At 40.9% G+C, this 23,016-nt stretch overlaps 1 protein-coding gene across 1 annotated transcript in view; it reads right to left on the bottom strand.

Annotated features, from left to right (window-relative positions):
• SORL1 (sortilin related receptor 1) overlaps positions 1-23,016 on the bottom strand; it is a 175,587-nt gene that overhangs the window by 119,225 nt on the left and 33,346 nt on the right. Inside the window, exons 4-6 of the mRNA XM_017523565.2 lie at positions 21,130-21,291; positions 19,201-19,268; positions 11,763-11,943 (exon numbers count right to left, since the gene is read on the bottom strand). Of these exons, the coding sequence (XP_017379054.1) occupies positions 11,763-11,943; positions 19,201-19,268; positions 21,130-21,291 (411 nt within the window). The remainder of the gene's footprint in view (positions 1-11,762; positions 11,944-19,200; positions 19,269-21,129; positions 21,292-23,016) is intronic.

The following is a 23,016-nucleotide window of genomic DNA, read 5'->3' as shown; positions in this document are numbered from 1 at the left end:
AAGCTCTGCTCTGACCCCCACATCCCTCCTCCCACTCTACCCTGCAGAGTGCTCAGTGGCCAACAGATCTTGTGCATCCTTTCAGAAATGTACTGTGCCTCCACATGCAAGCATACTTACAAAGTGACAGACACTGCTACACCTACCCCCAACATCCATTATCCCTTTTCTCCCAAGCAGTAGGACCCTGACACCACACAGAATAAAAGACTGCACTTCTCTACCACTTTTCCAGCTATGGATAGTCACGTGACTAAGTACTTGTCAATGAGATAAAAACAGAAGTTTTTGTGTTGGATTTCTAGGAAGGCTGCTTAAATAGATGAAATTGGTAGAAAGAAGATCTACTTGCTGTCTTTCCTTATTCTTCCTAACGGCAATAAGGACTTGAAGGCTAGTGTGGACATCATGAACCATGAGGTAACCTTAAGAATGGAAATTGTTAGTTAGGATGGTGGAATGGAAAGACAGAAATCTGGGTCCCCAAGAACATCAGGACATCAACATACCAGCCTGAGACTGCCTACCTCCAGGCAGCAAGGAAGAGAAAACTAAACTCGAAACTTGGTTAAGTTTTAACCAAGTTTAAACTTTTTAGTCTCTTACCAGCAACCTAACACAATTCTAAACTGACACAGGCAATTTAATTTTTCACATATATTTTGGATCACGGTATAAATGCTGCTGCATAACTTAACTTTTTCCATTAACAGTGTATCTTACTGTCCTACAATTTAAAATTTTATCATTAGCAATGTATCTTAGACCTCTTTCCACTTAACAGCTATTTGTGGTCATTTTGGTTATTTCGAAGAACATATTTAAACACACACACACACACACACACACACACACACACACACATATGTATGTATTTATTACTTTTTCAGCACTACACAATACTATTTGTAGGATGCTTTCTTAGAAGAATTCTTAAGTCAAAATTTTTATTTGTCATAGCTATCATGAAATGGCCCTCCTGAAAGGTTATACCAGCTAATACATCCACAAACACACATACCTTCATCAACGACCAGGAAAGATTTAAATGTTTTAATCTAAGTCAATCTTAGAGAGTCTGAGAATTTATAAGAATTTTTTTTAATTTTGTGTTTTCATTTCTGATAATTAAAAATAAATTCACCTAGGTATCTGAATAACCTGAATTTCCATTTATATTTGAAATTGTGTCAGGAGCAAAAAGAAAAGGGGGATCAAGGAGAAAAGAGGAGAAAGGAACTAAATAAAGGACATTCTTATCAAGTAAAGGCCAAAGGATATTACAATGAGCTATACCACTGAAAATTTCATGGCAGCTCAGGTAGAGAAAATGGATAAAGAACTGAGCCATGTGGAAACACAGGACCTAGTTCAGAAGCATCAGAGCCATGGGTCACATCCTCCCTTGGAGCAGCAACAAAGTTTCAGCAAAACATCCTCATCCACATTAATGTTGTTTACAAAAAAAAATCATAAATAAAGCATAGCTAAAATCTGGCATCTGGGATAGTCCATGGGGTAAAAAACTAGTGGGTAGACAGCTAAGGAGAGGTTGGCAAATGTAGGCAAGTAATATTGACGATGGATGAGGGTACATAGGGAGGGCATATCAGCATTAACTGTTTTTCATGTAGGTTGGAAAATGCCTATAATAAAGTTTACAAAGTTAATATTAATTGGAAGCATTTCCAGGAACTCCAGATATACTCATTCATAAAACCAAGAAAAACACTGACAATAAAGATCAACTTTTTCAGAATTCTGCAAATGAAATAAAGGCTTACAAAAATCCAAGACACATTTATTCAAGAACAATGACTGAATCTTGGCAAAAATAGCCAGCTTTGTGTTGTTTTCATTTGGCCTAATCCCATCCCCCTCTCTCTAGTTCTGGTAGCCTTGGAAACCCACAGCCTCACATCTACAATAGCTGTGAAAAACAGCAGCCTAGCAGCCACTGGAGAGGACAGAATAGGTCTGGAGTTCCCAAAAAGCCTGACCTGTCTGGGGGCTCACAGGAAAGCTGCATTATCAGCTCTTGTCTTTACATAGCCTAATGCAGTTCATCGCATAAACAGCCTTATAGCCAGCCAAGGTATTTACTGAAAACAGTGAATAAAAACTAGCAAATACGTATCATCATAACTGCTGAAGGCAGTATTACCAATTGGGAATAAAAAGAGGCTAACTAAAAAGCTTAAAAGAAAAAACTGGGGGAGATGTCCTTTAATAGGCTCTAGAATATTCCTGGGACTCTACAAGGTCAAGCACATAAGAGCTGTGAGTATGCTCAAGAAAGAAGTGAACGGGGTCTAATCTCTTACCTCCAGCTAATCTTGAAGCTCTATATAAGCAGGAAGTGAAGGCTAGGATAGAGTTGTAAACTGCCTGCCAAAGCATTGAAGGTATACCCCAACACGCACCCAGAGGCCATTAGCAAAGGCCGAGGGACTTACTGGTTCAAAGTTTTTACGGAAATCTCTGTCATATCATTAGCTGACCAATAAGCTAAATTATGAAACCCTTCGGTAGCGATAACAATAAAGAACACAAACTTTACAGCAGTACAGGAAACTCCTTGAATAACAATAACAACAACAAAAACCACAACAACAAATAGCAACATCTAAAAATCATAAGGAGGGGGTGTCAGTGGTGCAGAGTGGCCACGCCATTTAAAATGTCCAGTTTTCAACAAAAAATTCAAGAGACAAGCAAAGAAACAGCAAAGTACAGCCTATACACAGTAAAAAGAATAGTCAGTAGAAATTGTCCTTAAAAGCTCATACATTACAGTAAGTAAAAACAAAATTTAAGCTACATAAATATGTTCACAGGACTAAAAAAAATTATGCATAGGTATGAAAGTACAATATGAGAAGAATGCCTCCTCAAATAGAGAATATCAATAAAGAAATTTTAAAAAATTTAAAAAAAACAGGCAAATAGAAATTTGGGAGTTCAAAAGTATAATAAATCAAAAGAAAAATTCAGTAGAGGGGTTCAACAGCAGATCTGAACCAGGAGAATAAAAAAGCAGTGAACCTTAAGACATGTCAATTGTGATGTCTCAGTCTGATAAAAAATATATATATATTAAAAACAAACAGAGCCTAAAAGACCCAGGAAACACCATCAAGTGTCCCGACACACAGATTACTGAAGTCACCGAGATGAGAGAACAAAGAAGAAAGACTATTTGAAGAAATAATGACCAAAAACTCCCCAAATTAGATGAAAAACATAAATCTAGTAAGCTCAATGAATTCCTAAAGGGATAAACTCAGAGGCCCATACCTAGATGCACCATAGTAAAACTGTTGAAAGCCCAAGATAAAGAATGTTGGAAAACAGCAAAAGAAAAATGACTCATCATATATAAGGAGTCCTCAATAAGACTAAAACTGTGCTGATGGGCTTAAAGTGTATAAAGATGAGACGATAATAGCACAAAGGCAGGAAGGCAATAAAGCTATATAATGACAAAGATTTTGTACACTACTGAAGTTAAATTGTTATTAATCCAAATTAGGTTTCATAAATTAAGATATTTATTGTAATCCCCAAAGAACAGATTAAGAAAATATCTGGGAAAAATTTAGTAAAAGGAAGCACAAGGGAATTTAAGTGCTACCCTACAAAATCTGTATTTAATACAAAAGAAGGCAGTAATGAAGTAAAGGAAAAAAAAAAAAAAAAAAAAAAAAAAAAAAAAAAAAAAAAAAAAAACTATAAGAAATATAGAAAGCAACTAGCAAAATAGCATATATGTAGTCTACCTTTAAATAATTACATTAAATATAAGTAAATTCAACACTCTTATCAAAAGACAGATATTAAAAGAATGCATAAAAGACCTGACACAGCCATATGCCATTTACAAGGATTCAAAGATACAAACAGATTGAAACTAAAAGGATGAAAAAATGATATGCCATGTGATGTGGTTTGGCTGTGTTCCCACCCAAATCTCATCTTGAATTCCCACGTTTCGGGATGGACCAGGTGGGAGGTAATTGAATCATGGGGCAGGTCTTTCCCATGATAGTGTTATCACTGTTCTCATGATATTGAATAAGTCTCACAAGATCCGGTGGTTTTAAAAAGGGGGAGTTTTCCTACACAGGCTCTCTTTGCCTGCTGCCATCCGTGTAAGACATGACTTGCTCCTCCTTGCCTTCCGCCATGATTGTGAGGCTTCTCTGCCCATGTGGAACTGTAAGTCCATTATAAATCTTTTATCATAAATTGCAGTCACAGGTATGTCTTTATCAGCACCATGAAAATAGATTAATACACTATGTTAACTGTACACAGAAGAAAAGAACAGCTATATTAATAGGCAAAATAGAATTTAAGACAAAAAATAGTTACTAGAGGCAAAGAAGGACATCTAATGATAAAAGTGTCAATCTAGGAGAATTAACAATCATAAACATATATGTACCTAACAACAGAACTCCAAAGCTAGAATTGAAGAAATAAATAAATAATTGAAGATGATAGCAGCTAGAGATTTCAACAATTAAAGATTTTCCCACCTTCAGTATAGAACAAGGCAGAAAAGGAAAAAGATAAATTGAACATCATCATCAACTAAGTAGATTTAATAAATATTTATGGAACACAATACACAACAACCACAGAATACACATTCTTCTTAAAGCACATGTTTTGTTTCACATGTTCAGCAACATTCTCAAGGATGGAACAGATGTTAAGTATTAAAACAAGCCTCAATATATGTAAAAGAACTGAAACCATATAAAGTACATTCTGTGATCATAATGGAATAAAATGAGAAACCAAAAAGAGAAGGAAATTCACAAATACACTGAAATTAAACAACACATATAAATCATCAATGTGTCAAAAGGAATCACAAGAGTAATTAGAAAATACTTTAAGATGAATGAAAATGAAAACATAAGCATATGAAATACAGCTAAAGCAGTGATTAGAGGGAAATGTATATTTGTAATCACTTATATTAAAAAAGAAGAAAAATATCAAATCAATAACCTGACTATTCACCTTAAGAATGTAGAAACATAAAAGCAAACTAAGCCCAAAGCAAGCAAAATGAAAGAAATAATAAAGATTAGGGCAGGAATAAATAAAATAGAGAAGAGAAAAAATAATAAAGAAAATTAAGTAAAGATTAGAGCAGGAATAAATAAAATAGAGAAGTGAAAAATAATAAAGAAAAGTAATAGGCTGATTATTTAAAAATATTAACAAAATTTAATAAACTAGACTACAAGCTAGACTTATCAAGAAAGAGAGAAGACTCAAATGACTAAAATTAAGAAAGAAAGAAGAAACATCAATAACCTCACAGAAATAAGAAAGATTGGTGTGAACACAATGAATAATTAAAAATTAAATAACTTAAAAGAACAAATTACTAGAAATATACAAACTGCTGAAACTGAACCAAAGACAAATTTTAAAATCTAAAAACACTGAGTTAGTAACTAGAAAACTTCCCACAAAGACAGTACATTCTGCCAAACAAATTAAAGGATAAAAATGATTATAAACCAAGAGTAAGTGGAATTCATTCCAAAAAATGTGCATTGGTTTAACATATGAAAAAGATCCATCAGTGTAATACTCAATATTAACAGATTAAAGGAGGAAAAAAAGAAACATAAGATCATCACAACTGACACAGAAAAAGCACTGATCAAATCCCAAACTTTTTCATGATAAAAACACTCAACCTAGAAATAGAAGAGAATGTTCCTCAAATTGATAAAGGGCATCTAGAAAAACCCCGCAGTTAAAAATCATACTTAATGGTCTAAGACTGAATGCTTTTCCCCTAAGATCAGGAATAAGACAAGGATGCCTCCTCTCCACTCCTACTAGAGTTTCTAGCCAAGGCAGTTAGGCAAAAAAAAAAAAAAAGAGAGAGAGAGATAAAAGGCCTCCAGATTAGAAAGGAAGAATTAAAGGATGATGTTGTCTCTTATAGCAGACAACATCATCTTGTATACAGAAAATCGTAAGGAATCCACACATCGAAAAAGTTAGAAATAATAAAGCTCAGCAAGGTTGCAGAATATAAGATCAATAATACAACAATCAATCATGTTTCTATACACTAGCAATGAACAATCTGAAAATAAAATTAATACTCATTTACAAAGGAGCCAAAAAGAATACTTAGGTTTTTTTGTTTCTGCTTTTGTTTTTTTTTTTTACACAGCAGTCTCATTCCATCACCCAGGCTGAACTGCAACCTCCACCTCCTGGGTTCAGGAGATTCTTCTGCCTCAGCCTCCCGAGTAGCTGGGACTACAGGTGCGTACTATCATGTCCGGCTAATTTTTGTATTTTTAGTAGAGACAGGGTTTCACCATCTTGGTCAGGCTGGTCTAGAACTCCTGACCTTGTGATCCACCCGCCTTGGTCTCCCCCAAAGTGCTGGGCTTATAGGCATGAACCACCGCGCCTGGCCAGGAAAAAATTTTAACTAAAGAAGTCCAGGACTTGTACACTGAAAACCAGGAAAACCAGTTGAAAGAAATTAAAGGAAACCTAAATAAATGGAAGAATATCCTTTGTCCATGCATTGGAAAACATAATATATTAAGATGGTAATATTCCCCAAATTGTGTTGAATCAATCTCTATCAAAATCCCATCTGTGGTTGGTTTTTTTTTTTTTTTTTGGCAAAAAAATTGACAAACTGATCTTAAAATACACATGGAAACGCAAGGAACCCAAAATAGCCAATACAATCTTAAAAAAGAACAAAGTTGGAGTGTTCAGGTTTTCCAAATTCAAAACTTATTACAGAATTACAGTAATCAAGACAGTGTGATGCTAGCAGAGGGATAGACATATAGACTCAAAGAACAGAATTAAGAGTCCAGAAACAGGCCAGATGCAGTGTCCTGGGCAACACAGTGAGACCCTGTCTCTTCAAAAAATTAGCCAGGCACAGTGGTGCATGCCTGTAGTTGCAGCTACTCAGGAGGCTGGGGTGGGAGGACCATTGAGCCTGAGAGTTCAAAGCTGCAGTAAGCCATGATCATGCCACCACATTCCAGCCTGACAGCAAAACCCTGTCTCAAAAAAAAAAAAAGGGGGGGGGGCAGAGAAAGAGTCCAGAAATATGCTGGGCATGGTGGCTCACTCCTGTAATCCCAGCACTTTGGGAGGCCGAGGTGGGCAGATCATCTGAGGTCAGGAGTTCCAGACCAGCCTGACCAACATGGAGAAACCCCATCTCTACTAAAAATACAAACATTAGCCAGGTGTGGTGCACATGCCTGTAATCCCAGCTACTCAGGAGGCTGAGGCAGGAGAATTGCTTGAACCTGGGAGCCAGAGGTTGCAGTGAGCAGAGATCGTGCCATTGCACTCCAGCCTGGGCGACAGAGCGAAACTCCATCTCAAAAATAAATAAGAGTCTAGAAATAAATTCTCGTGTTTATGAGAAATTAATTTTCAACCAAGGTGCCAAGGGAAAAGTATAGCCTTTTCAACAAATGGCGCTGGGATAACTGGTTATCCACATGCAAAAGAACAAAGGTAAATAACTCATATTAGATATAAAAATTAATTGAAAATGAAATGAATCATAGACTGTAGGAGCTAAAACTACATGACTCTTAAAGGAAAGGAAAGTACATCTTCATGACCTCAGATTATGATATAACAATAGCACAGACAACAAAAGAAAAAACTGATAAGCTGAGCTTCATCAAAATTAAAACCATGGCTGGGCATGGTGACTTGTGCCCATAATCCCAACATTTTGGGAGGCCAAGGTGGGAGGATTGCTTGAGCCCAGGAGTTTGAGACCAGCCTGGGCAATATAATGAAACCCCATGTCTACAAAAATTTTAAAAATTAGCAGGTGTGGTGTCACACACCTGTGGTCCCAGCTACTCGGGAGGCTGAGGTAGGAGGATTGCTTGAGCACAGGGAGATCATGGCTGCAGTGAGCCGTGATTGCTCCATTGCACTCCAGCCTAGGTGACAGAGTAAGACTCCCAACTCAAAAGAATAATATAAAAATAAAAACTTTAGTGCTGAAAAAGAAAATCAAGTAAAAAGATAAACCATGGAATGGCAGAAAAGATTTGTGAATCATGTAACTTGTATATAGAGAATATACAGAATAAAGAACTACTATAACTTAACAACAGAAAAGAACCCAATTTAAAAACAGACGACTTGAATAGAAGGGGTAACAGACAGCTATCAGCATAGTCAGCAACTACAGGTAGTCAGACAACTATATGGTCCAGATAATAGATATTTTAGGCTTTTGGCGTCATATTGCCTCTGTAGAGTTAGCTATGCAACTGTGCCACTGGAGCATGAAAGCAACCTTAGCCACACATAAGCAATGAGTATATCTGTGTCCCAGTAAAACTTCATTTATAAAAACAGGTTGTGGGCCACAGTTTCCTAGCATGCATTCTAGAACACAGCATCTGCAGCATGTAAGGCATGAGTGGCTGCATCGCCTATAAGGACAGAGAAGAGACTTCAAGTCCACAGATCATGCCTTTGCTTACTGATACACATTTGTACAAGAAATATCTGAGCCTGGCTTGCATGATGATCTCAATCTAATAGTGAGGCTGTGAGGTTGTAGGGGAGTAGCTAACCCTGACCCACCTCAACCTTTTCAGCAATTACTGTTATCAAATGAAAGATCCTCACAGTTGCATACTAACAAATGAACAAATCACAGAGTACCTCACTGTTTCTCTAATGGCTCTATCATTCTGATGTAGACTATTAAGACAAATAAGTGAACTTTATGTCAAAAAGCAAGGAATAAAAATTAAACAAGACAATTCAAAGGCAACAAATACAAAGCACATTACAAAGACAGAGGCGGGCCAACAGAGTAGACCTGAAGACTGCTCCAGTGCAGAAGCCAGGTGGCTGAAACAGTAACTTACAAAGGACTGTGATCATTCATGGTGCTAGAAGGAAGCAAAAGAGTTAATCATGCAAAACCAATTTTCCGTAGTTTTAAAATCAGTTCTTTGATTTTCCCAATTTGATGTGAATTCATCTAACATTAAAGCCAGCTGGAATTCCCCAAGCCCACGCAGCCTTAGAACCAGGCAGGCCCCAGATAAAAAGTTATACTTGTAGGCTTCAACACTCCTACTGGGAGGGTTATCTGACCAAGGCCGACTTTGTTTATCCTTGTGGTTTAGAAGTCTGATGTAGTAAAATGGAGGAAAGCACATATTGTATGTGCTATCCACAGCCAGTTGTGTTTCTTTTCTCATCAATCCATCCTTTGAGAAATAATCCCTAGACAGTATAACTCTTCTTGAAGCATCTGCCTGTAGAAGGCTCTGGTCAGAGTTTCTTAAGCTGGTGATCCTTAGGCATCCTTGGGATGCTCTGGGGAAAAGTGCATTTGAACCCTGAATCTGCATTTCTAACAACTGTCCTTGCCTGATGCTGACGTGGGTACTCCTAAGACTACAATTTGGGAAACACCTCCCAGTGGCAACTTAACCCATCTACCTACATCCTCTCACTAACACCACTGACCTTGGAATCTGGTAGCTCATCCATGCACAGGAAAAGAAGCCAACACATAACTACAATTTTGCCACCAACAGCATATAAATAAGCCATACAGAAAGTTAAGACTTGCTTAAAAGTACCAATAATTTAATACCTCTCCCACCAAATTTCTAAAAATTGACTATTTTTTAAATTAGGTGGGCAAACATGGCATTCATTCAACTCTATTGAGCATCTGTTGTGCACCAAACATTGTGCAAGGCACTGGGTACTGTATGAGTGAGATCAAAACAAACATGACCCTTAATCTTACCAGTGGCCAGGTTTAATTAAAAACTCACCACAGGCACTCTGTAAATCAACTACACCTGGAGAACAGACATAGCTGTTAGATCGGAACGGAGGGCACAGAAAGCTCCAGCTGGAATATAACTTTCTTTTTTCTTTTTTTTATGAGATGGAGTCTTACAGTGTTGCCCAGGTTGGAGTGTAGTGGCGTGATCTCAGCTCACTGCAACCTCCATCTCCTTAGTTTAAGCAATTCTCCTGCCTCAATCTCCCAAGTAGCTGGGATTACAAGCGTGCACCAACGCACCACTAATTTTTGTATTTTTAGTAGAGACAGGGTTTCACCATGTTGACCAGGCTGGTCTCGAACTACTGACCTCAAGTGATCCACCCGCCTCGGCCTCCCAAATTGCTGGAATTACAGGCCATGAGCCACCACACCCAGCCCAACTAGGATATAACTTAAACTCTCAGCCGTGACACCTAGGAATAACCCAGTTAAGAGAAATGCATAACAGCTATCCATCCTGCCCCAGTTCACACAAAAAGGAGGACAAACCAGGCAGTCAGTCAGTGCGTTTTAGAGTTCAAAATTAAAATCACACAATAACCCCAGGCCCAAGGAACTAAGGCAGAAAAGGCCTATAAACACTGGAGAACTGAAGACAAAGTTTTAGACGATACTGAAAACTCAAGACTGTCCAACTGATGTCACAAGGCATCAATGCTTGGACCTGATTTCTCATCTGTGTTCCCATCACCCTAACCCCAAAGCCATTCAAGGATGCTTGTGTTTCTGGACTGCTATACATATTTGTGTATCTGTGTCTAAGAGACAGGCAAGGCAGGAAGGCAATGAGCCAATGTCTATGGGTCAATGCAAATGGCCTGACAAGAAAAACTGCCGTAGGCTAGTGGTTTTTCAGAACGTTTTGCAAGGTATGTAACTGGAAATGCCTCTGGCCTTTAGCCACCCACATCTCTCTGCTCATTCTGTCCTTACTCCCTGCTTTTCCTGTTGGGGAGGTCCTCTCTTGACCCTAAAATCCTACCAAGAAGGTTGACCTATTTCCACTTGGCCTGCTACCAATTACAGAAGTATATGGGAACGTGAAGGAAAACATTACCACTGATTTCAGTCTCTAAGGTTAGCAGTGACAAAGAGCCACTTCCCAGTTAGCAAAGGTCTTCAACAGAGACTGAGTCAACAAGGGAATGGCGCCATCAGGAAAGCAAGCTAGTAGCCTCCCAGAAATAAGAGCCCCACCTGCCCTTGGCTGGGCCTGGTTATTCCCTTTACAACCAGGGTGATAAAGACTGAATGCGATACAGTTGCAAGACAAGTCCTGTTAAGTAATCAGCTCTTTTAAATGAGCAAGCCCACCATTTCAGCATCTGGCTCCAACACATCAAATCAAGGGGAAGATTTTTCCCAAAGGCTGAGAGTTAAGCTACTTACTGACAGCTGGAAGCTTAATTACTGCTTTTCTTAGAGCATTAACTCCCACTAGCCAATGACTACACATCCTATTAGCCATGTAAATTAGCATGTGTTGAAAAATCTCTAAGAAATCGGCCTAAGTTTAAAGGAAATCAGGCAGAGGGATTAAAGGAAAGGAGCCACTGAGCCACCCTCCCCTCTCAATTCTTTGTTCTTTTCAAAGAAATATGTCTTTGTCAAGGATGCTTGGCTACCAGGAAACAACCAAATTCCTAGAGCCTAGAGCCACTTTGAATGTTTGTCCTAGGCCTCTCCACTCCTCTGACTTCCTGGCACCTGCCAAGCCCTTTGGGAATGTTCATCAATGTCGTCAATGTTGAGAATCCTTCAGTCAATCTATCCCAAGTACATCCATCCAATTGCTGCTTACGCAAACTCACCTGTTTAATCACAGAATGCCAAACTTCATAAAGGAAACTCAAAAGTAGTTTATTCTTTAAAGCATTCAACTTACCACCACCTTTGTAGCAAACATGTACTTGTCCCGAAGCTGAAAATCTCTCACTTCCTCAAGGATTACTTCCAGGTTTTCCCGGGACTGGAAGAAATCTGTACTTCGGAAAATGGTGGAGTAGCCAGAGGGTTCATGTCTTTCAATGTAGATGGTATTTGGTTTGTCATAGGGATCAATTCCCCTGGAAGAAAAAAAAAAAGGTTGTTATCATTTGCACATTTCATTACTAGAGGTCTGGAGGTTTTGCAATGAGGATAATTAACTAGACTTTAGGCCTACTATGGTATAGTATCATCTGTGACCTACAGATGATACTCTCTGTGCCTCAAATATATCTCTGGTTACTCCTTGACTCAGGATAGAGGGGACAAAATTGCCATTTGTAAAATGTTTTATGTTGTTTTCAAAGCATCCTGAGTTTAGCCCAAGACAACCCGGCCCTGCCTGAGACGAGCAAAAAGTAGTAGTAGAAGATAGAATGTTTTAAAATAAATAAGCAAGGGACTGCTTGAAGCTATAAGCAAGTTTCCGGCCTCAAGTTACCAACCTCGGAAGAACGAAAGAGAGTTGTCACAAGGTGCTACATCCTCAAAAGAACATCACTGGAGAACCCACACTATGAACCCCTGAGCCTGATCCTTCCAAGGGATGCTGCCCTGTCTGTCTGTCCCCTGCCAATGTCATGGATCTCAGCAATCTGGAGCCCTGCTGCCTGTGCATTTCGTCTCCCATGCGGCTCTTCTACAAACTCTTTCTCACATACAGTGATCTTAAAGTCCTTCAGAAAGGGAGGGCACCTTTCCCCCACTGTGCTTTTGCAGATGGTATACTCCCGTGAGGAGGCGCCCTCTGCACACACTTGGATCCCTCCATCCAATTCCTACTCTCCTCTGTCATCAAGCTCAAGTCTTCATCTTCTAAGAAGCCTTCCTGAGAGCTGTCCTCTCTTCTCTCAACACCAGCAATAACATGCCTCTGCAGCACTCAATTTCAAGCCTTTTATATGAGCTTGAGCTCCAAACAAAAGTATAAAACCCCTAGAATTGGTTGATTTTTAGAATCAGTCTTATTCCTTTATGCAGTAATGCCTCTTAGACACTGCATTTTATTGTTCACCATTATGTATTTGTCTGAGCTTCCTAGACACAGTACAGATGCCTTGGAAGGCCATGTCTTAGATGTCTTTCTACCCTATAGTATCCCTAGCTAAAGAGATACTTTCTGCAATGGATCTGTGGGCCAACTAGAGAAGCTAATGCAAAATGAAAACATGGAATGACTAGGCCAAACTACCTTGGAGAAGAACTTCTGAGCCAGTGTTCCCCAAAGAAGCCCCACACAGCAGCTCAGAGGACAACTTATCTGCTCCAGGTCTCCCAACATTCTCAAGAACACCAAGGCCATGGGAAGCATTCAGCAAATGGGAAAAAAATAAATGAAAAGGCTGGGAAGATAGCCTTGTAGTGAGAATACAAAGTGATAATTTAAGGAAAGACAGAAGGCCTCAGTTATATATTTGCCCTTATGCAATTCCATAGGCACGATGGCTCTCAGAATAATGAAAGTAATCGTGTCAAATTCCTTCAGAGATATACTGTAAGAGCATGTTCTCCCCTACCCCTCCCAAAAAGAAAGATAAAAAACAGAAAAACAAGAGTCTCTTTTGCCAGGCGCAGTGGCTCACACCTGTAATCCCGACACTTTGGGAGGCTGAGGCTAGGGTAGGGAGTGGGGGCACTTGAACCCAAGAGTTTAAGACCAGTCTGGGAAACATAGTGAGACTGTGCCTCTACAAAAAATAAATTAAAAAAAAATTAGCTGGCATGTACCTGTAGCCCCAACTACTCAAGAAGCTGAGGTGGATGGTTGGAAGCCTGGAAGTCTGAGGCTGCAGTAAGCCATGATTGTGCCACTGCACTCCAGTCTAGGCAACAGAGCAACACCCTGCCTCAAAAAACAAAGGAAAAACAGCTTCTTTTTACAATGGAAGAAGACTTGGGTTTTGCTCTACAATCTGGATATTCAGGACAATGGAGAAACCAGCAGCCTTGGTCCTAGTGTAGGAGAAAACTATTCTTCATTATCAGATACTCTGTGTGCATGTGTGGGTGGGTGGTGGCATGTTCTCTTCTTTTCCACAATTAGAAGTACTGATTAAAGTACTTCCTCTAGCCAGAGGATATGCAAATTAAAATGAGGCTGCTTGGTATTTTTAAAACGGCACAGAGGAAGGAACCTTTATTGAGCTATTTTGAGACCCAGCTCACCTCTATTATTCCTTCCTCGCCAAAAGCAGCAGCCAACACCTAGAGATAGAAAGAACTGTGACTTTCATCCCAATTTTCTTCTGTAATCCATATTTGGACCTCCCTTTTCTGTAAGCTGCTCAACCTACAAGTTCTTATAGTTTGTAATCACTTAGACTTCCAATATCTTACGCTCACTGACACCTACTTTCTATTGTCTTTGCCCTCATTGAGAAATTTCAATCATGGCTCTATCGCTGAGCAGTCATCAGCATCAGCTGGCCTCACCTAAAATCCCTCAATTGTATTCCACAGAGTATCTTTGAGTCCCCTTAGCCTCCTCAGGTCTTCCACTATTCTGTCTTGCCAATCTCCAGCTCTGGACGATGTAAATTATTAGCTTTCCTCACTCCTGCTGCTCCCAACTTCCAAGCATTGTTGAACAAATGTACATCATTATTCTGAGAGACTAGATTATGGGGAAACCTAGAAGGGAAAATCCTCCAAATAGCCTACCCCTAAAAGATGCATCACTAGCTTAAATGAGATGAGCCAGTCCTTTCTCCCAAGATATCCGTATATCTACACAGAGGCAGAAGGTACAATTTTAGAACTTAAAATTTCTCAATTGTGGCAGGGAGTGGTGGCTCACACCTGTAATCTTAGCACTTTGGGAGGCTGAGGCAAGTGTATTGCCTAAGCTCAGGAGTTCGAGACCAGCCTGGGCAACACGGTGAAAACCTGTCTCTACTAAATTACAAAAAAATTAGCCAGGCATGGTGGCATGCACCTGTAGTCCCAGCTACTCAGGAGATTGAGGCAGGAGAATTGCTTGAACCCTGGAGGTGGAGGTTGCAATTAGCTGAGATCGCGCCACTGCACTCCAGCCTGGGCGACACAGCGAGACTCTGTCTCCAAAAAAATACATAAATAAATAAAAATTCTAAATTGTAAGTTCCCTTATCTAGTACTTCTGCTGGTGCCCTCATAATTTATAGTTTCCTAAGCAGATAAAAAAAAAAATTTTCCCTTCAGAATTCAAATAAAACAAAAGAAAGTTCTAATGGTTTTCCTTGAGCACAGGTTATCCTTGGACGAGACTATGGTTATAATTTCACTAAGATCCCCTAACTTCTGCTCAAGGAAAATAACAAAAGGGTCGGAAACAGCGACCCTCTGTGGAAACATAAACAGAGTCTATGGCTGTCTGACGATGGTCAGCTCTAAGGCTCCATCTTTACCATCCTCTATTACTAGGGAAGCAATACCAACTCAAAGACATACCACTTTACATGGAGAACTAAAAGAAACACAAGCTGTATCTACAGCTTCTGGGGCCATTACAGTTAATGAGGACTAAAACTACAAGTAAAATCTAAAAACAAATGAAAAACTAGGAGATAAAAATACATACACACATACAATCTATTTCGTATCACACCCAAAGGGCTAATCTCAAATATATAAAGAGCTCCTTGAAATCAATCATGAAAAGACTAATAATCAAATAGAAAAGGAGCATGAGGCCAGGCACAGTGGCTCACACCTATAATCTCAGCACCTCAGAAGGCCAAAACAGGCAGATCACCTGAGGTCAGAAGTTCAAGACCAGCCTGGCCAACATAGTGAAACCTCTTCTCTACTAAAAATACGAAAATTAACCGGGCGTGACAGCAGTCACCTGTAATCCCAGCTTCTTGGGAGACTAAAGCAGGAGAATTGCTTGAAACAGGGAGGCAGAGGCTGTGCACTGATATATCCACAGTGAATATACCAGTAAGCCGAGATCATGCCACTGCCTTCCAACCTGATCATGCTTAAGCAAACAAACAAACAAATAAATAAATAAGACCACAATCCCAGCACTTCGGAAGGCTAAGGTGGGAGTATTGCTTGAGGCCAGGAGTTTGAGATCAGTCTGGGAAACACAGGGAGATCTCCTTTCTACAAAAAAAAAAAAAAAAAAAAAAAAAAAATTAAAAATTAGCTAGGCATGGATGCACAGGCCTGTAGTCATAGCTACTTGAGAGGCCAAGGTGGGAGGACTGCTTGAGTCCAGGAATTTGAAGCTGCTGTAAGCTATGATAGTGTCACTGCACTCCAGCCTGGGTAACAGAGTGAGACTCTCTCACTGAAAAAAAAAAATAGTAAAATATTTTCTCACTAAAAATAGAAATAAATGACCTTTAAGCAGATTAAAAGATGTTCTAACTCATAATAAGGAAAATGCAAAAAACTAAAACCACAGACAAAATATTTCTTCCCTAACACACTGGCTATGGAGAGAGACACTATTCTACATTGTTAAGATGGGTGCAAACTTGACATTTTTTTTTTTTTTTGAGATGGAGTCTCCCTCTGTCACCCAGGCTGGAGTGCACTGGCATGATCTTGGCTCACTACAACCTCCGCCTTCCGGGTTCAAGTGATCCTCCTGCCACAGCCACTCGAGTAGCTGGGACTACAGGTACACACCACAAGGCCCAGCTAATTTTTGTATTTTTAGTAGAGACGGGATTTCATCATGTTGGCCAGGATGGTCTCCATCTCTTGACCTCGTGATCCGCCTACCTTGGCTTCCCAAAATCTTGACATTTTCTATAGCAAATCTGGCAATCTCCACCCAAGTTACAATTTTAAGGATTCATTTACTGTGGATATAGCAGTGCACAAAACTGACAAAAGTCCCTGCCCTTGGGGAGCTTTCATTCTGTTGAAGAGAGAAAGACAAATAATAAGCATAGTAATAGTATATTAGAATGTGGTTAAGTGCTATACAAAATAGAACAGAACACAGTACAGGAGATTGGGAGCAATGGGGGAGTAGGTGTAATTTTATTTTTTTTAATTTAATTTATATTTTTTTTGAGGCAGTGTCTTGGTCTTTCGCCCAGGCTGGACTACAGTGATACAATCTCGGCTCACTGCAACCTCCACCTCCCAGGATCAAGCGATTCTCCTGCCTCAGCCTCCAGAGTAGCTGGGACTACAGGTACCTGCCACCACGCCCAGTTAATTTTTGTATTTTTAGTGGAGACGGAGTTTCACCATGTTTTCCAGCTGGTCTCGAACTCCTGACCTCAAATGATCTACCCACCTTGGCCTCCCAAGGTGCTGGGTTTATAGGCATGAACCACCATGCCCAGCCAGGTGCAGCTTTAAATAGGATCCTAAGGTGGGCATAAATGAGGTGGGCTTCATTTAGAAGCCAAGTTGTTTGAGCAAAATTAGAAGCAAAAAACTGGAATGAGCAAAGACTGGAATGAGGTAAAGGAATAAGCAGTAAGTATATTTTGGGTAAGAGCATTTTAGGCAGAGAAAACAGCAATTGCAAAGATCCTGTTCCCTGTGGTAAGAAGGTATCTGACATTTAATCTGAGAGAAATGATGAAGCATTAAAGTGTTTGAAGCAGAGGAACAAAATGATCTAACTTGTTTGAATAGGATCAAACTGGTTACATACTGAGAGTTAATGACAGAAAAACAAGAGTAAAAGCAGAAAAACTAGTTGGGAAACTAATGAACAATGACACTGGAGGCTTACAGTAAAAGCGGTACCTGAGTAGAAGATTCTAGATATATACTGAAGGTGGAGCCAATAGGATTTCCTGATAGAATGAATGCAAAGCATAAAACAAATGTGAAATCAGTAATGACTCCAAAGATTTTGGCCTGTGCAAATGAGAAAGATTATGAGTGGAGCCGATCTGGGGCAGTGAAGATCAAGAGTCAATTTTGGAGGTGTCAAGTTTGCAATATCTATCAGTCATCCACGTGAGTGAATGGATGAGCTGTTAGATAAACCCACTGACCCATCACACTCACTTCTAGAAATCTGTCCTACACATTTGCCTGCATATGTACAAGTTCATATAATTCAAAATCCTATGCTACTTTATCACTGTAATATAAATTATAATAAGTATATTACCATTTACTTCTAGAAGAAGTACTTCTTTTAGTACAATCTGTTTATTTCATTCCTCTTGTTAAAGCAGTAGTATCCCATTGCTTTTAGAAGGTAGCCCAAATTCTTTTTTCAAGCAATACAGATTCTAATACCTACTTCCGTTTCAAAACTTCACCCAATACACTATCGAAAACTAAAACTAAGAGTTCATGTTCTCTACCCAAGCACCACAGTGGCTTGTCCTGTGCCTTTGGCCACTTTGTTCCTCTGTCTGGAATTCCCGTCCTCCACACCTCCACACAGGGATATCCTACGTGTTGTGCTCATCCCAGATCAAGGGCAACCTCCTCTACAAAGCTGTCTATGATCCTCCCATCTGGAAGAATAAGTCCTCTCTTTGGCTTTTCATGCCATGTCTGTTACCTCTTTGCCTCTGTCACAATGTGTGTTATGTACCCGAAATGTCTTTCCTTACCTCCTAAACTGTAATCTCCTTAATAACTATAGCCATAAATTATTCAACTTCTTATACCTTTAAGCATCTAGTAAGCTTTATACTTAACAGACATTCAAGAAAATGTTATGAACAAATGCAGGAATTTTATTGTTGTTGTTGTTGTTGTAATTTTGTCGCTGTTGTTGTTGAGAAAGAGTCTCACTCTATCGCTCAGGCTGGAGTACAGTAATGAGATCTCGGCTCACTGTAACCTCTGCCTCCCGGGTAGAAGCAATTCTCCTGCCTCAACCTCCCAAGCAGAGTAGCTGGGATTATAGGCGCACACCGCCATGTCCAGCTAATTTTTGTGTTTTTCAGTAAAGACAGGGTTTTACCATGTTGGCCCGGCTGGTCTTGAACTCCCGACAGCAGGTGATCTGCTCATCTTGGCCTCCTAAAGTGCTGGGATTACAGGCATGAGCCACTGCGCCCAACGAAATGCATGAATTTTATATAGAGAACAACTCCCACTTCTAATATTATGCTCTAAAAATGAAACTCTACAAACATGCAAGAGCCTCAAGATTCCCCTGGGTTCCCTGATGGATTGAAAAATGCAAAAGCTCTACCACTCCTCTCATAAATAACCTTACTTTCTCATCCCGCCCACTCGTTCCCCCAGTGAGATCATTGCATTTGTAGCTCTAATTCTCAGATCTGGAAAAATGTATTTCCTGAACCAAATGCTTGACATTTCAGGTGAAGGCAGGTTTGTCCACCGTGAAGGAGCTAGAGCTGGAGAAAGGAGGTCATGTACATCAAGATTTATTAGAGGATACAACTTACCAGGAAAAGGACTTGACATGTTCCTGAATCATGATCCAGGTCTGGCCAAAGTCATCTGACTTCCACAGCTGCAAAGACAAGTGGGCATGATGCAAGAGGCATGTGTAATACAACCTGAATGGCATCACCATTAAACGCCTACTGAAATCCCACCTTCCATGACACACTGTCTGTGAAGGCAGGCACTGAGATTGCCAAAGCCAGCAAAGTTGCTCCAAAAGCAAACGAGGGCAAGAAAGGAAAGACCACTGTGTGCCTATGTGTTCTTCTCTCAATAGCAACTGGAAGGAAAAATGAGTAGGCCTTGCCTTCCATTTACGGATTACCAGAAATTATATTTACTCAAGACTAGCCTCTAGGTTAGTCTTGAGTAAAAACCAAAGGATGATTATACTCAGCATTTTTTCAACAAAGAAACGGTGTCCTTAAAGACTTTTCATGGATAGCAGTATTATTCACAACCGCCAAAATGTGGAAGCAATCCAAGTGTCCATGAGGGGTGAGCAAATAAGCAAGATATGGTCTGTGCATACAATAGAATATTATTCAGCCTTAAAAAGAAAGAAAACTCTGACACATGCTACAGTACGTATTAATCTCAAGGACATTCTGCTAAGTGAAATAAGTCAGTCACAAAGGGACTAATAGTATATAATTCCACTTAGGAGGTACCTAGAGTAGGCAAAACCATACAGACAGAAAACAGAATGGTGGTTGCCACGGGCTGGGGGGCAGAGAGGTATTGTTTAATGGGTGCAGAGTTTCAGTCTTGCAAGATGAAAAGTGTTCTAGAGATGGATGGTGGTGATGGCTGCAAAACGAAATGAAAGTACTCAATAAAACTGCGTGCTTAAAAGGGTTAAGATAGTAAATTGCATGTTATGAGTGTTTTAACACAAAAAAAGGAAGAAAAATAAACTGTAATGGGCCCTGGTAAGTAAAGATGATTGCAGAGGACACCAGCTACGTACAGAGCCCCACAGGGAATCAACTGAATACACAGGCTGTGGCAATGAGGAATTAACTTGCTGATCTTTGCCAAAGACCCCCAACTTCCACACATGGAACCTGAAGGTTCCTCTGGCCCTAGCGACCATGTATTAAGAAGCATGAGACCCAAAATAATAATAATTCCCCCTCCACTGGTAAACTGATCCAGCCCATACTTAGGTTACTCCCTAAGGCAAGCAAAGGTAAACAGACCTTTGTTTTGGTTAAACAACCTGCAAAGAAATGTTCCAAGGTTTCTCTGAGCAAAAACATTCAAGGCTCACTGTAAATCCAATCATACAGGATCTACAAGTTTCACAGATTTTTGCCAAGCCAATATCCTTGACTTGGCAAGTTTCAACCCTGAGATATAAATCTTACTCAGGCTCTTTCCTCATCTCTCAGATTTCCTTCAAACCTGGGTTGAAGGAGGAAAATACACACATTTATATGATACACATGCATGCACTGAAAGGAAGACAATTACAGTTAATGGTAACTTCAAATAAATGGGAGGCAAAAGCAGTGTTTAAGGTGGAGGATGGGGAAAGCAGAACAGAAATTCAATAAGAGGTCCCAGAAGAGATCAGAAGTCAGCCTTCTCTAACTGGCTGTCTCTCTGATTAAATTCCAGAGCCTCAATTTACCCCAAGGGCTAACAAAGGTGCATCTGCATGAAGAAGGGCACGACATTTAACTCACAGGGGCCTGCCAACTACCAAGTGCTGGGTGCTGATGGCTGGCTGGGCTGCCAACTGAGAGTGCCAGGAGGAGGTATTTTTCCTGAGCCCTGGTAAATGAAATAGTAGCTACAAAGGCTAAGCCTGAGAGAAGGAGGGAGAGGCAGGAGGTGAGGTCACTCAGAGGACACATAATCCACAGAAGCAGGGGAGAAAATTCCAGAAGCTCCATGCAACGGTGTTCCAAAAGCTCTCTTACCTGCTTGTTGGGGTGGGACCTGTCGAAGCCCAAGAGAAGGTTGGATGCCTTACTGTGTAGGAGGAGATCAGCTGCCCGAAATGGGATGGAGAAGCCTTGGAGGGTGTTGCAGAAGTCAAACGTGATCCAGAGGTACTGGGCATAAGCATCTGCAAAGATGTACTGCAAGGGAAAGGAGGAAAGTTCAAAGCAGGCCCTGGCCAGAGCTGCCCAACACTCCCCTAAACCATAAGCGAGTCCACGCGAGTACACACATGTGCAGGGGCCAACTGGCACCAACAGGCACCATGGCCTTACAGGGCTTCCACAATGGCTTTCTCCCCATCTGATGGCAATAAAAAGACACTGGTGCACTCCAAACAAGGCTCAGCAAAAGGAGGGGCCTGGAGATGGACCAGGATGAAGCCACAAGGTAGGCTTGTTTAACTAGGTTATGAAGCTGGTCAAACCTTTCTACTTTTTCCTTTCAATGGAATTAGCAATTCCCATTCCCTAGTTGGTCACTCGGTCACAGTCAGAGGGTAGTTACTGGCATCTGGGACAGAGAAGTCCTACTCTTCAGATTGGCTAAACACAGATGGGACGGCTGAGTCTCCCGGCATCCTCCAAGCAGCTATGGGACATGGGCTTTCTGGGAAAAGCACTAAAATCACTTCCATCTAAGAAGATAAGTTTCTCCTTCTTATAGCTATGCCAGGTGACTGGCAACTTGGGGGACCAGGCTCCCACTGTGGTTGGCAGGCTCACTCTGGGGCAGAGCAGGAAGTAGCTCTAGTGAGCAGGGGCCTCATTTTAGCTTCTTCGTGGATGAGTGAATCTGAACAAGTTAGACTGGTCAGTGGCTGTGGCTGAAAGAGTTCCCTGGGGAGGATGCAGGCAATTCAACCTAACACATGTGTCCTACATTCCCACCACGGACCAGACACTTAACAGCTGCCATGAAAACCCAAGATGCCTTCCCTCAAGTAAGTAGCTCGAAATCTAACACAGGACACAGACATGTCCAGGGCTAACCATGCATTAAGAGAAAGTGAGGCTGAATGAGAAGGCATGACCAGAGTCCCGTGAGTGCCTCTCCAGATTGAGAGATGAGAATGCTTCCATGGAAGAGGTGGGCCTCGAAGGGCAGGTGAGACTCCCACAGGGAAAGAACATTCCACATCTAGGGAAGTGTGGGTTTGGGCACAAAGGGGGAAAAGAGATACAGCATGGGTTTGAGGACAGTCTTTTTTTTTTTTTTTTTTTGAGACAGGGACAGGGTCTCAGCCTGTTGCCCAGGCTCGAGTGCAGTGACATCATCACAGCTCAATGCAGCCTTGACCTCCCCAGGCTCAGAAGATCCTCCCACTCCAGCCCCCCAAGTAGCTGGGACTACAGGTGTGTGCCATCACACCCAGCTAAGTTTTTGTATTTTCTGTAGAAACAGAGTCTTGCCATGTTGCCCAGGCTGGTCTCAAACTCCTGAGCTCAAGCAATCAGCCTGCCCCAGCCTCCCAAAGTGCTGGGATTACAGGCATGAGCCACTGCACCCAGCCAACAGTCTTGAGGGCCTGAGAGAAATGACTGGAAAACAAGGCTGGGAAGCACAGACGACGTAAGGCCTCGAGGACACACCTGGTGAGACCCAGAGGCCAGTCCCGGCTCCTGCAAGAATGAGGAAAGCTCAGGAGATGATGAATTAGAAGCTAGAGTAACAGGGACCTAGTTCCACCCACAGCCAGTCATTGACATCCTAGAAGTCCAGCAATCCAGCAGGATCAGCCCAGCACACTTTCTCTAATGGACTCCACCTGACCCAGATCAACCTCCAGCTCTGAAATCTTTCAGTGCCACAGCCTCGGTGTGGACTTTGCCCTTGTCTCATGCTGCTTCCAGCCATGATCACTC

The sequence above is a fragment of the Cebus imitator genome, unplaced genomic scaffold (assembly GCF_001604975.1).
Source record: "Cebus imitator isolate Cc_AM_T3 unplaced genomic scaffold, Cebus_imitator-1.0 Scaffold28, whole genome shotgun sequence".
Taxonomy (NCBI): Eukaryota; Metazoa; Chordata; class Mammalia; order Primates; family Cebidae; genus Cebus; species Cebus imitator.
The sequence above is the reverse complement of the archived record's forward strand: the minus strand, read 5'-3'. Positions and strand labels throughout refer to the sequence as shown.